At 65.3% G+C, this 13,794-nt stretch overlaps 1 protein-coding gene across 2 annotated transcripts; it reads left to right on the top strand.

The window, feature by feature from the left end:
• GIT1 (GIT ArfGAP 1) lies at positions 1 to 13,764 on the top strand. 2 transcript variants are annotated; one of them, XM_051824591.2, is made up of 21 exons: positions 1 to 290; positions 5,170 to 5,303; positions 5,699 to 5,811; positions 5,901 to 6,006; positions 6,872 to 7,089; positions 7,173 to 7,267; positions 7,604 to 7,646; positions 9,107 to 9,133; positions 9,273 to 9,321; positions 9,656 to 9,728; positions 10,034 to 10,131; positions 10,381 to 10,492; positions 10,571 to 10,704; positions 10,809 to 10,961; positions 11,052 to 11,285; positions 11,362 to 11,415; positions 11,499 to 11,585; positions 11,696 to 11,769; positions 11,860 to 12,042; positions 12,146 to 12,209; positions 12,333 to 13,764. In XM_051824591.2, exons 1-21 carry the CDS (start codon positions 239 to 241, stop codon positions 12,543 to 12,545), a joined length of 2,316 nt encoding a protein of 771 aa, XP_051680551.1. In that variant the 5' UTR covers positions 1 to 238; the 3' UTR covers positions 12,546 to 13,764. The 2 variants fall into 2 exon arrangements, with proteins under 2 accessions (XP_051680551.1, XP_051680550.1); XM_051824590.2 differs by lacking the exon at positions 9,107 to 9,133.
• Positions 13,765 to 13,794: the final 30 nt, after the last annotated feature.

Raw genomic sequence — 13,794 nt, 5'->3', positions numbered from 1 at the left:
GGCGCGGGGCGGCGCGGGGCGGAGGGCGCCCGAGGGCGAGCGGGCAGGCGGGCACGGCGGGTTCCGGGCCAGCCCCCGGGGCGGACGGTTGGCCAGGCGCGCGGAGCCTCGCCGGGGCCTTGCCGGAGCCGGGCCGGGCAGCAGGGGCCGCCGCTGCCGCCGCCGCCGTCGCCGCCCGGGCCCGCCGCCCGCGCCCCCCACGCTGGCCCAGAGGGCTGCGGCCGCGTCGCCGCTGAGGATGTCCCGGAAGGGGCCGCGAGCGGAGGTGTGTGCGGACTGCAGCGCCCCGGGTAAGCGGGGCCGGGCCGGGCCAGGGGCGGGACCGTGCACCGAGGCCGCCGCCGGGCGGGCGCCGGGGCCTGGCGGGAGCGCCGTGCGGGGCCGGAGGGCGGGGCGGGGCGGGGGGCTGCGGCCTCCGGCCTCGGCCCCTTGACCGGGCCGCTGCGGAGTCGCGTCCTTGGCTGGGGGGCCGGCCGGAGGGGCCCCGGTTCCCTCGAGTCCGGGGGCGAGCGAGGAAGGACGTCGCCGGCGCCGCCTCCCACCCTCAGCTCGCGGCCTCCCCGGCTCCAGCCCGGTGTCCACACGGAAGCGCCGGCCCGGGGTGGCGGGAGTTCTGTGGCGGAGGCCGGCAGGGTTGAGGAGGTGGGAGCAAGTGTGGATTTTGTGTCACCTCAGTGCCGCCCCCGCGTCTTGCACCTGCTGCCTGCTTGGTCGGCACGCCCGCCGGGGTGGCCGGGGCCCAGGGGCACAGACGCCCCTGGGGCTTGGGTACAGTTTTCTCAGGAGCAGGCGAGGGGGTGGCTCCTCCTAGGATTCCCGGCCCCTGCTTCCCAAGGCTGAGACCCCTTTCAGGGCCTGGTTCAGGGCCAGGCCAAGCCGGGGCATCTTCTTCCCCAGGCCTGCTGGTGACTGGGAACAGCTGGGCTCGCCTTTTCCCGTTCCCCAGTGAAGCCTGCTTGGGAGGTGGCCTTGAAGCGGCCCCAGACCCCTGCTGGTCCCCTAGTGCAGTGTGGCCAGAGTAGGGTGGGGGCAGTGGCAAGGGGTGCCTGTCTTGCTGGCAAGGGTGGGCTCCCCGGCAGTTAGTTAGGTCTGCGCAGGTGTGGATGCCCTGGCCTGCTGAGTGAGTTGGGGGCAGCGGGGGACCCAGGAGGCTGCCTCCTCCTTCTGACCCGGGAGGACTCAGCCAACCGAGGGGCTGAGAAGCGTGCATGGAGAAGGAAGCTAAGAGGAGCCCTGGTCCCTGGGAGATGCCGCAGGAGTCTGTGGGCATGGTGGAGTGTGAGGGAGTGGATGCAGCTTTGGGGGCCTCTTGCTTGAGCTCCCTGGTGGTTCTGTGTCCCGAGCTAGAGTACTCGGGAACGGGGGGCTTCCGGCAGGGGCGCACTCACAGGTGCCGTGTGGGTGGCGGAGGTCCTGAGGGTCCCAGAACATCCGTGTGGGGTGGTGTTCAGACCCCCAGTTCTCCAGGAACTACCACTGCCTTCCCCGCCCGCAGCCAGGCCTGGGGATGGAGGGGCTAAGGGGAGACCTTGCCTTCGCCTGTCCTGGCTCTCCTGCACCTCGGGGTCGGGGAGAGGAGGAGTGGGTGAGGCTGAGGAGACACCTGCTAGGGCGGTCTGGGCTGTAGGCTGCCTTTGTTTCCAGCTCACTCTGTGGCCCAGGGTGAGACTTTGCTCGCCCTGGGCCTCGGCTCCCTTGACTGCGGCTCAGCAGTTGGAGTAGAAATGATTTCGGAAGGCCCTCCTATCTCCAAAGCCCTGCTCCTGATTCTAGGGCAGGGGGACACAGGGTAGCGTCGTCCACCTGTGCTTCCCACGTTGCATTTGAACGTCTGGTGGAACCCACTGGCTGCCCAGAGGTTCGTGTATCGGACGTGGTGGCTGCCCAGCGCCCGTCGCTCCTGGGTCCCTCTCCGATAAAGGCATTCAGGTCCCTGGTGCTGCCTTCCCCGTGCCCCAGGCAGAGGCTGTGAGAAGGCAAAGACCAGGAGGTGAGCCTGAGGGTCTGGCAGTTGCCAGCCACGCCCCAAGGACGTGCGTGTTCATCAGGGCTGCAGACCCCCTACCCCGTGACGCTGGCCGTGGTGTGTGGCGGCATGGGTGTTCTGGGGCCTGTGAATACGCAGCAGCCTGGGGTCCAGACCCAGTGCCACCCTCCTCAGTGAAGCCCCCAGCCAGGGGGGCTTCTCTCGCTGTCAGGGGAGCCCTGGGGTCACGCCCTGGGGTCACGCCCTTTTTATAGTTGGTCCACTGGGGAGGTACAGCTGGTCCCCAGAGGGTCCCGGGCCTGGGCCTGTGGAGAGTAGGTTTGAGCATGTTTTGAGGCAACTGGACGTGGCATGGCCGCGGGTGCCACCTGGTCAGCCGCAGTCTGCATCCCTATTCACACCACAGTCCCAGAGAGGTGCAGGGGTCAGGAGCCCTGGAGAACGCGGTCCCCTGTCCTTTACCTCTAGTCACGTGGCCTCAGTGCTGAGCTCCCAGGCCCAGCCCAGGTCCCCACAGCAGCCTCTCTGCTCTGGCAGCCCAAGGCGCAGGAATGAAGGCCTCAGGATGCCCATCCTATGGACAACCTGCAGGCTCACTGACCTCTGCGTAACGCAGCTCCTGGGGCGGGGCGAGTGGTGGGCTTGCTTCCTCTTGCTGCAGCGTGTTGGGCCTTGTGGACACGGATGTGTGTGTGCAGCCGTGAGGCCACACCCTGAGCTCCTTAATGCCCCGCCAGGGCTAACTGCCCTCTGTCCCCTTGGGTTGCCCTCGCCTGCCTCAGCGCAGCTGGCTTCTCCCTCTTGTGTGAGCTTTAGTGCTGGAGAGAGGTATTTATAAGCAGATGTGCTGGCCCTTGCGGCCACTAATGCTTCTGTGGTGGCAGGAAGTGACATGGTAGAGGCCTCCATGGGGTCGGACCATCCGAGACCCCCTGCCACCTACCTCGCATAGCAGACCACACCCCAGCTGTGGAGCTGGAGCCAGGTGAGGGGTGGCGGGTTCTGAGCAGCCTACCCCAGCCCCTAGCTCTTTGGGCTGACCAGCCTCTTGGTGGCAAGGGTGCTTTGTCCCTAAGCTACAGTAGCTAGTTGGCTTCAGAAACCCTTCCTGCTTCTTCTCTTAGGAACTGGCTTAGGTGGAACTTGGGGGCTCATGCTTGGGTAGACCCGAGGCTGTTTGGGTGTAGGTGGTAGGTAAGACAGTTAGGGTGCGCCTCTGTCGGTATCATCCAGAAGTGAGCTGGCACCAGTGTGGCCCAGACCACGGCAGGTCTCCATTTCAGGTCACCATGGAGGAGAAGGAGGGCCTTTCCCACAGGCGGGGGTGAGGGGACCAAGCAAAGCCTGAGGCCACATTCCCCAGATCCTGGGCCCTTGGTCAATGCCGCATCCAGGGGCTCACTATGTTTGGTGTGCCCACAACCTGGGGCTCTTGGACCGCTGGTCCTGGCTATAACGCTAGCTTTTCCTGGCCTGGCTTCTCTGATAGGGCCACGGGCCTGGGGTGGAGGCCTCAGGGCGGCCCATGTATGATCCTGGCCTGGGCGGCTCCCCACTTACAGGAAACCCCACCATTTCAGCAGGAAGAATTTAGGCTGCATCATTTCCGGCTTCCTGCCTGCGCTGCCGGAGGTGGCTGGCGGGCAGACCCCTGACCCAGTGGTGTTTGGTAGTGGGGGTCGGCCGCCCTCCATGCCTTAGTGGTACAGTGCGCCCAGGGCTCCCCCTCTTGCCACGGACAGCTGGTCTGGGCCTCATGGCCCAAGGAAGGTATATGGTGACACATTGTGGATTCTTTGGATCCTTCTCCTGCCCTGTTTTGGGGAGTCCCTGACGAAACTTGCACCTAGCGACCGAGCCCTCTCATTTACTTCCTGTACGCTGTGGCCAGAGCCGAGGCTGGGCTCCTGACTCAGAGCCTCCACACAGCTCTCCTGGGAACTTGGATGGGAGTCCTGGACGGCCGCGGCCCGGGAGTCATCTTCTGGTTAGGAGAGGTCCTCATCACCCCAAGCTGTCCCCGTCCCAGGGGCCACCCACTCTGGACATCCTGAAGGCCGTGGGGAAAGGCAGAGAGCCAGTACCCCACCCCCTGCCCGCCCCCAGGCCAGGGCTTCCTGAGCCCTGGGCAGAGCACAGTGTCCAGGGAGAGCTCCCCGCCCCCACTTGCAAGCCTACACAATGGCCGCTTTCTCCCCCGTGACCTTTCCGCAGCCTGAGTTGTATGCAGCTGTCTCCTCCCCTTCGCCCAGGGGGCCTGGGATGGGTGGTATCCCCGCTACCCTCGAGGAGGACCCTGGGTACTTCCAGCCAGGCCTGGCTCCCTTGTTGCCAAGTTTTCTTCCCCCGCTTCTCCCGGGGCTCTGGCCGAGCTGCAGGGGCAGAGGAGGGACAGCAAAAGTGTAGACATGGCGTGGGTCTGCCGTCAGAGTGCCTGGGCCCACATCCTAGCACTTCTGATCCTCAGCTGTGTGACCTTGCGCAAGCCCTCTAACCTCCCTGAGCCACTGTCTCCTCATCGGTGAGGCAGGGACAGCATTTCCTACCTCGCCGCACAGTTCTCAGAGGCATCACGCATAAAACAGCCAGTGGTGCACGGTGTTCACTTCATCGCGGTTAGCGCCTCGGCTCTGCCCACCCTTCTCCAGACGGGCTGCGGCCCCCACCATCAGTGATGTGGCAGGAGGCTGCGGCGTGAAAGACCCTCGCACCTGCCAGCACCAGGAGCCCATGGGCGGTCTGGCTGTTAGGCCCTAGGTGCAGGAGACCTGGGGCTGACCTGTGAGAGGAGGGTATCCAGGGATGTCTGGCACATGGCATCAAGGTCTCGTCCCCTAGGGGATTCCTGCCTCCCTGCGGGAAGGGGTAGGGCAGCAGCTTTGCTCCCTGGGGAAAGGCTGGGAGACTGAGGCTGTGGCCACAGGACAGGGAGCTGTGCCCACTGAATGGGCCCTGGAGACCACATGGCGCCAAAGGAGCAAGGATGTGTAGCACAGGTCGTGGCCCTGCCATTCCCACCTGTGAGCCCTGGGAGAAAGCCTTTGTTGGTAACCCGGGCCTAACCGCGAGTATGAGCAGGTGAGCACGCGTGAAGTTCTGAGCGTGGTGTGGACCCAGAGTGGGCGCTGAGAAGGTCTCGCCTGCCCTCTGGCTCTGGCTGACCGTTGCCTCCACGCCGGCAGACCCTGGCTGGGCATCCATCAGCAGGGGTGTGCTGGTGTGTGACGAGTGCTGCAGTGTGCACCGGAGCCTGGGACGCCACATCTCCATTGTCAAGCACCTTCGCCACAGCGCCTGGCCTCCCACACTGCTGCAGGTACAGGGGTGGGCCATGTGGTTTTTCCTTCCCTGCAGACCCAGGCCTGGGCTCAGGTCCTCCCCACCGCAGCCCCACCCTCGGTGGAATCTGCAGCTTCCACGGGGCAGCATCCCCTAGGCAGAGCTGACCCTGACCCTGACCCTGACCCTCCTCACCCCTGCTGCGCTCACAAACACAGCCAGTTCTTGCCCCGACTCTGCAGCTTCCTAGCAGCCAGGTGGCGCCATGCAAGGCACTTGGCATGCTCCATGGGATCCAGGCCTCTGGGTGGCCTGGCTGGCTGCAGGTGTGGGGTGGCAGACCCACAGGAGGTCCCTTCCGTGCACTAGGGATGGGTCCCCGATGCCCAGCACGCAGTGGGCGCACGCTCACTTGGCAGCCTTTCCCCGCAGATGGTGCACACGCTCGCCAGCAACGGGGCCAACTCCATCTGGGAGCACTCCCTGCTGGACCCCGCACAAGTGCAGAGCGGCCGGCGCAAAGCCAACCCGCAAGACAAAGTCCAGTGAGTGGGGCTGCAGGGGCGGCGGGGAGGGCGTGCGTGGCCTGGGCTGTGGCCGGGGACACACGTTTCCTCCTGTGTGTGCCGTGCAGCCCCATCAAGTCCGAGTTCATCAGGGCCAAGTACCAGATGCTGGCGTTTGTGCACAAGCTTCCCTGCCGGGACGATGATGGGGTCACCGCCAAAGACCTCAGCAAGGTGCGGGGGGCCCTGCGAGGGAGGGGCGGGCCTCTGCTTCCCACCCCCACACACCGCGAGGGCCTCTCCTTCATGACCAGTGAGCCCGAGGCCCCTAGGGCTGCCTGGCCAGGGGAAAACAGTGGCCACAGCAGGGGACAAGATTGCTCCATCAGGCTGTGTGTGACCAAGGCGCCTCAGCTCCCGAGTGTGCACATGAGGCTAACGTCCCCCAGCTGCCACTCAGAAGCTAAGGGCAGGTGCGAAGGCTCTCAGAGCCTCAGTGGTCTCATCTGTAAAATGGGAAAGAAATAATAGCAACTACCTCATAGGTGATATGGCTTCCTGGCAGAGCATACAAGCACACAGCGGCTGGTGACTGTGGCAGTTGTTACGATTTTTTGAATCTTATTTTTATTTATTTGAAAGGCTGACAGAGATCGCCCAGCTGCTTGTTCACTCCCCAAATGCCTACAACAGCCAGGGGTGGGCCAGGTCTAAGCAAGAAACCCAGAGCTCAGTCCAGGTCTCCCATGTGGGCGACCGGGACCCAGGCACCTCGAGCCATTCCCTTCAGCCTCTCGGTACATTAGCAGGAAGCTGGTTCCTAAGTGGAGGAGCTGTGACTTGGAGCAGGCCCTCTGGATGGGGATGTGAGCATCCCAGGCCGCATCCTGGCTGCTGCACCGGGTGCCAGCCCTGAAGGCAGTTTTTATTCGTTGGCATTCACTCCTGGTGGGGAGCCTTCTGTCTTCCCTGACATGGCCAGATTTTGGCTGAGGCCCTTGGAGCTGGTGGGCTTGCGGGGAGCAGCGGGGCAAGGGGCAGCTTGGGGCAGGACTCGTGCACACGCGTGCACAGTTACTGCACACTCCACTGCTTGCAGCAACTGCACTCAAGCGTGCGGACCGGCAACCTGGAGACATGTCTGCGCCTGCTGTCCTTGGGCGCCCAGGCCAACTTCTTCCACCCAGAGAAGGGCACCACACCCCTGCACGTGGCTGCCAAGGCAGGGCAGACGCTGCAGGCAGAGCTGCTGGTCGTGTACGGGGCTGACCCTGGCTCCCCCGACGTTAATGGCCGCACACCCATCGACTATGCCAGGTGAGGGTCGGCCAGGGGGTGAGGCCTGGCCGGTGGGGGCAGTGGGCTGCTGCTGCAGGGCTGAGCCATACCCCTCCCCACAGGCAGGCCGGGCACCATGAACTGGCGGAAAGGCTAGTCGAGTGCCAGTATGAGCTCACTGACCGGCTGGCCTTCTACCTCTGTGGACGTAAGCCGGGTGAGCAGAGCACGGGCAGGTCTGGCTGGGCCTGGCAGGTGGGACCCAGACACACCCCAGCAGCAGGTGCCATGGTGACAAAGCCGGCTGGGGAACAGTGTTGCTAGGCAACTGGCTCCTGTGAAATTGCTGCAGGCTCTGGGCTGCAGCAGGTTGGGGCCAGAGAGTGGGGGTGGGCCTAACTTCCAGCCAGCTCCCAGCGCTCTTGGGGTGGCCTGCCCTCCCCCTTCCCCCCCGACACTTCTGGGTGCCAAGCCCTGCTTGTGGCAGTGGGGTGGGCTCCCAGCTGCTGAGGCCACCCAGCACCAGTGACTTGGCATTTTTATTTTTGTTCAGATCACAAGAATGGGCATTACATCATCCCACAGATGGCTGACAGGTGAGTGCCCACCTGACGCCCCTTCCCAAAGGCTGTTGGATGCCATGCGGACGTTTGACCCCCAGAGGCCCCACCCCATCCTCTCCCCTGGTTTCAGGGGCCTGGGACCCCACCCCACCCCCATCCTGTCGGGGGGCTGGAGGCACAGGTATTTCAGAGCCTAGTCTTCACTCCTAATGCTGGGCCCAACGGCAGGTAAGGATTGCCAGCTCAGTACACGACCAGCACCACCTGAGCCGCTTGACTGCCCAGGGCACAAGGAGGGCCTCTCTGCTGGGAGGGTGGCTGCTGGGCTCTGACCCCACCTTACACAAACCTCTGTTCCGTAGTGAAAGATGGTAGGCTCCAGGGATTGACCCGCTCTGCGGCTACTGCCCAGGCCCTGGGCGCACACTCAGAAATCAGGCAAGGGCCATGCATGGCACAGGGTTTGAGTGAGGTGTTCCCGCCTCTGATCTGAGAGGCTGGGAGAGCCCCAGGTGGTAAGGACACCCCAGGCACTCATCCAGCTCAGGAGATGCATGCTAGTGCCACCTGGTGGCCATCTCTGGCCGCGGCGGTGTTCCACTGCCAGGCTGTAACTGGAGAGGAGCTTGCTCCCTCCCCTAGGAGCTGGTGTGAACAGATGCAGAGGGTCAGGCCTGGGCAGCAGGGATCCCTCAACCCAGACGTCCTGTTCTGAGACTCTCCCCATTGCTCTGGTCTGATTCTGCCTTGTGTGTGCGGCAAAAAGCCCGACTTGTGGGCACGCGCTCAGTGCAACATGGGCCGTGCACCTTCTCAGAGCCAGCAGCTACTCTGGGCACTGCAGTCACAGGCGGATGTCTGACATGTTCCCTGCTCTTGCTCCAGCTAGGGAGGCTGCCCGTCACTGCAGCTCTTGCCGACGGCAGGAGGCACAGGGGTTGGAAATACCACCCGGGATGGGGCGGGAGTCTCAGGAACACAGCCAGGGCAAGAGCCCAGGCCATTCCCAGGGCAGACGGGTTCCAGGCCCGGCGTGTGGGCTCAGCTGTGCCGTCCATGGGCTGTGGGACTGGAGGCAGGACGCTCAGCCCGTCTTGGCTACCTCATCTGAGGAGGGACTGGCAGAGCTGTTGAGAGGATTAAGTGAGATGATGCGTGCAAGGCATCCAGCCCGTACTTAGAAGTTCGCTTTCGGTGGAGGCAGGGCTGAGGCGTGCCCTGTGCACTGTTGGAATGTTGGGTCCCTACAGTGAGGGTGGTGCCACTGGGTGGGAAAGGCGCCCAGGCGAGAGGGAACGGCGCAGCACCTGGGGCGGGAGATGCCGAGGTGCTCCCGAGGTAGCCGAGAGCCCGTGAAGGGGCCCCAGACAGAGCAGGCAGGGTCGGGGTGCGTGCCGAGAGTGCCAGCTCCTCCCGAGGCGGCGCGAGCGGCCCTGCTGCTGGGTAACAGCTGCTGTCCTGTTCTTCCCTCTGCTGCCTTCCTCTGGACTTAGGTCTCGGCAAAAGTGCATGTCTCAGAGGTATAGAGGCTGTGGCGGGCGGGCGCGGGCGTCGCGGTCCTGTCTGCCTGGGAGCCCTGCATGCCTGGGAGGTCACCACAGGGGCCTGGCCACCTCTCACGGCCCTTCTTTCCCTTGCGTCTCCCCTCCTCGTCCCCAGCCTGGACCTGTCTGAGTTGGCAAAAGCTGCAAAGAAGAAGCTGCAGGCGGTGAGCACCCTGATGCTCGGAGCCCCCCACTAGCCCCCCCCGCCCCTGCACCCTTCCTGTCTTGGACCTCGGCTCTGCCTTCCATGTGCTAGGGCTCCCAGGGCCTTAGCCCCACCTCTGACCTACGAGGAATCAAGTAGTCCTGCTCCCTTCTGTCCTCGCCCTCCCTGGAGCTTGGACCCAAGCCCCTGCCTTGTTTTCCAGGTCTCAGAACACGGGGCTGGGTGGCAGCAAGGACACGAGCCTTTCCCCTGCCTCACGCCATCCTAGCCAGCTGGCCTGGCCAGCACTGGGGCCAGTGATCTGACAGAATCTCATCCCTCTCTGCCTCCAGCTCAGCAACCGGCTTTTTGAAGAGCTTGCCATGGACGTGTATGACGAGGTAGACCGGAGAGAGAATGACGCGGGTAAGTTCGGGGATGGCGGTCGGCCCGAGTGCCTCCCCTGCTGGGCCCTCAGTGGAACCCAGAAGAGGTGCCTGGCCGCGTCCCCGCTCCTCCCTCCCCTCTGCCCCCCACGTCACTGCCTCCTGGCCACAGCCAGATTCCAGCCTGAACTGGGGCTGCTGGATGGAGGGCGGGGTGGGCGTTGTTCTGTGCCTAGTCCCCCGCCAGCCTCATCCTGCATAAGCCTACCGCTCTGTTGAGCAGGCTCGGTGGGCATGGGGAGGCCCGGCCACCATGCTGATGGCCTCTCTGTCCCTCCCCCACAGTGTGGCTGGCCACCCAGAACCACAGCACACTGGTGACGGAGCGCAGCGCCGTGCCCTTCCTGCCGGTTAACCCGGAGTACTCGGCTACCCGGAATCAGGTCAGAGGGTGGTCTCTCCGTCCCCAGGAGCCCTGCCCTTCCTCAGCGCTCTGGGACTGGGCTCCTGCCCACCCTCGCCCCTCGCTGAGCTGGGGTTGGGGAACCAGGAAGACGTTGTTACTTTGAGTACTTGGCCTCTTCCCAGCGGGGCCCTGACGGACCAGCCCTGATTCAGGCGGGTGGCAGGGCAGTGCCTGGCGGCCCCGTCACTGCCAGTTAGGGGTCAGCGTGGTCTTCCCTGCCTTGCAGGGGCGACAGAAGTTGGCCCGCTTCAACGCCCGCGAGTTTGCCACCTTGATCATCGACATTCTCAGCGAGGCCAAGCGGAGGCAGCAGGGAAAGAGCCTGAGCAGCCCGACAGGTGCGGCGGGCGCGGCTCCCCCTGCCTGGGGAGACAGCCCAGGGGAGGCGCCCCGAGTGACAGGCCCTGTGCCCTCAGACCACCTCGAGCTGTCTGCACGGAGCCAGAGCGACCTGGACGACCAGCACGACTACGACAGCGTAGCCTCTGACGAGGACACGGACCAGGAGCCCCTGCGCAGTGCCGGCGCCACCCGGAACAACCGCGCCCGGGTCTGAGCACTGCCCCCGGCCCCAGCTCTACCTCCTCCCAGCGCAGGGATCGCCGGAGCCCCGGGCTGCGCCCGAGGGCTGACGGCCGGCGTGTCTCCCCACAGAGCATGGACTCCTCGGACCTGTCGGACGGGGCGGTGACGCTGCAGGAGTACCTGGAGCTGAAGAAGGCCCTGGCCACCTCGGAGGCCAAAGTGCAGCAGCTCATGAAGGTCAACAGCAGCCTGAGCGACGAGCTCCGGCGGCTACAGAGGGAGGTCAGCGCTGTCACCATGGCCACGGCCGGGGTTGTAGCGGGAGGGGGCCCGGCTGCGCCCCGCGGCCGACACACCGGTGTCCACCTGCAGATCCACAAGCTGCAGGCAGAGAACCTGCAGCTGCGGCAGCCCCCGGGGCCGGCGCCCACACCCCCGCTCCCCAGTGAGCGGGCGGAACACACCCCCATGGGGCCCGGCGGGAGCACCCACCGCAGGGACCGCCAGGCCTTCTCCATGTACGAGCCGGGCTCTGCCCTGAAGCCCTTCGGCGGCGGCGCGCCTGCGGACGAGCTCAGCACGCGGCTGCAGCCGTTCCACAGCTCCGTGAGTGCCCGCGGGCCTCGGGGCGGGGGCGGGGGCACCGGAGGCGAGCCCTGACGCCGCTGTGCTGACCCCGCAGGAGCTCGAGGACGACACCATGTACTCGGTGCATGTCCCTGCTGGCCTCTACCGGGTAAGCAGAGCCTGGGGCGGTCACACTGGGCACGCTGCGGGGGGTGGGGGAGGCGCTGACTCCAGCCCCGCCCTGCCTTGCAGATCCGGAAGGGGGTGTCTGCCTCAGCCGTGCCCTTCACGCCCTCCTCCCCGCTTCTGTCCAGCTCCCAGGAAGGAAGCCGCCACGCGGTAACGCCCGCCGCCCAGTACCCAAAGGGGGCTGGGGGCGACTGGGGGCGGGGGCGTGTGGGCCCAGGCCAGTCTGGAGCACTCACCCCCTGCCCCTCCACCCCCTTCAGAGCAAGCTCTCGCGCCACGGCAGCGGTGCTGACAGCGACTATGAGAACACACAGAGCGGGGACCCACTGCTGGGGTGAGCGCCCTGGGGTTTGCACCACAGCCCCCCACCCCGCCCCAGGTCAGCGCTGGGACCAAACGTCCCTCGTGTTTGACCCCGGGACAGGCTGGAAGGGAAGCGGTTTCTGGAGCTAGGCAAAGAGGAGGACTTGCACCCGGAGTTGGAGAGCCTGGACGGGGACCTGGACCCCGGGCTGCCCAGCACAGAGGACGTCATTCTGAAGACAGAGCAGGTCACCAAGAACATCCAGGAGCTGCTGCGGGCGGCCCAGGAGTTCAAGCATGACAGGTATGCCGGCAGGCCTGCCGCAGGAGAGGGGGGAGGGGCAGGCAGCCCCCAGCGTCCCTGGAAACCAGCCCGGAGAGCCCACTCGTTTCTGCCCTCCCTCCAGCTTTGTGCCCTGCTCAGAGAAGATCCATCTGGCTGTGACCGAGATGGCCTCTCTCTTCCCAAAGGTACAGGGGTCAGAGTGGGAGCCCGAGGGGTGGGGCAGACGTGGACAACGTGACAGCTCCCTGGGCAGAGGCACAGATGTGCTGGGCTTAAAGTCCAAGGCCCGGCCTCCCGTCTCCCTGCAGAGGCCAGCCCTGGAGCCGGTGCGCAGCTCCCTCCGGCTGCTCAACGCCAGCGCCTACCGGCTGCAGAGTGAGTGCCGGAAGACGGTGCCGCCGGAGCCTGGCGCCCCCGTGGACTTCCAGCTGCTGACTCAGCAGGTGATCCAGTGCGCCTACGACATTGCCAAGGCTGCCAAGCAGCTGGTCACCATCACCACCCGAGAGAAGAAGCAGTGACCACTCTCCCTACACCCTTACCTGCACCCTGGGACCTCACTGGCCACGGGAGCTGGGCCACTCCAGACACTAATCCCCACCCCACAGAGCCACTGGCACAAGTGCCCTTAGTGCTGCCGCCCTCCTCTGGCAGCCAGGCGCCCTGGTGCCCACCCTTTCAAGCCCCCAAGGATGGGGAGGTGGGGTGGCAGGACCTTCTGTCCCCCACATTCCATGTACCTCCCTCCCTGTACATAGCGCCCCTCCCTCCTAGCGTGCAGGGGCCTGCAAGGCGTCATTCCCAGCACCCTCAGCCTCGGGTCAGGGAGACACTCCCAGTGGGGCCGCTCCCCCTGCGTCACCCCACCCCCATGAGCCAGTTCAGCCCTACTGGGGGCTGAGTGGGGGCATCCCCCCCTGTACATACTCTCTGTGGATGTCCCTGCCCCGCAGCCACCAGCCCCCTTGCTGCTCTCCTCTCATGCCAAACGGCCCCTCCCGAGGGCACAGGCCCCAGCCTGCGTGCTGGGGGCCTCAGCAGCAAACACTGGAAAATCTTTCCTCTCCTCTCCCTACTCCTTAACTTTAACTTTGTGGTAACTGAGTGTCCCTGCGTGCCTGCGTGTGAGTGTGCGGGCGGCAGTGCCGTCCCGGAGGCCTGGTCCACCTGGAGCTTGGAGGGACAAGGGGACCAGAGTGGGGGAACCAGCATTGGGGGACAGCCTCCCTCCCCCCAGCCTGGGGCCAGAGACTGCAGGCTCACCAGCTGTGGTCCTGCCCTATGTCCCTCGTCATCGCTACCCCCACTGCACCCCTTCTCCATGAACTTCAAACAAGAAAACCACTTCTCTCCCTCCCTCCTCCTCTCCCTCCCCTGTGGAGGGGAAGGTGTGCTGGCTGGAGCGGAGGACAGAGCACCTGAGCCTGGGGCTGGCTCCCCGGGGTCCCCGACTCAGCTGGTGGCTGCGGAGCTGACGGTCCCCTCCCCTTAACCTCGTGGAGGCCAGCACCACCATCACTACCTGCACCTGCTGTGGTCCCACCCTCCAGGGGCCTGGGCACCCCCCACCCCCAGCTGCAGGCCAGGCACGCTGGAGAGGCTTACGCCAGCACCCACCACCAGCTCTTGTCCCTGTCCTGCCTCTTCCCTGGGGGGCCAGGCCCTGCCTGCGTGGTGGTGGGCTGACTGTCAAGACGTGTGTCATGTACATTTGTATCAAAAATAAATAAGTGGCCATGTGCTGCTTCCAGTGCTGGGCGGTGCGGGGGC

This window comes from Oryctolagus cuniculus, chromosome 17, assembly GCF_964237555.1.
Source record: "Oryctolagus cuniculus chromosome 17, mOryCun1.1, whole genome shotgun sequence".
Taxonomy (NCBI): Eukaryota; Metazoa; Chordata; class Mammalia; order Lagomorpha; family Leporidae; genus Oryctolagus; species Oryctolagus cuniculus.
The sequence above is the reverse complement of the archived record's forward strand: the minus strand, read 5'-3'. Positions and strand labels throughout refer to the sequence as shown.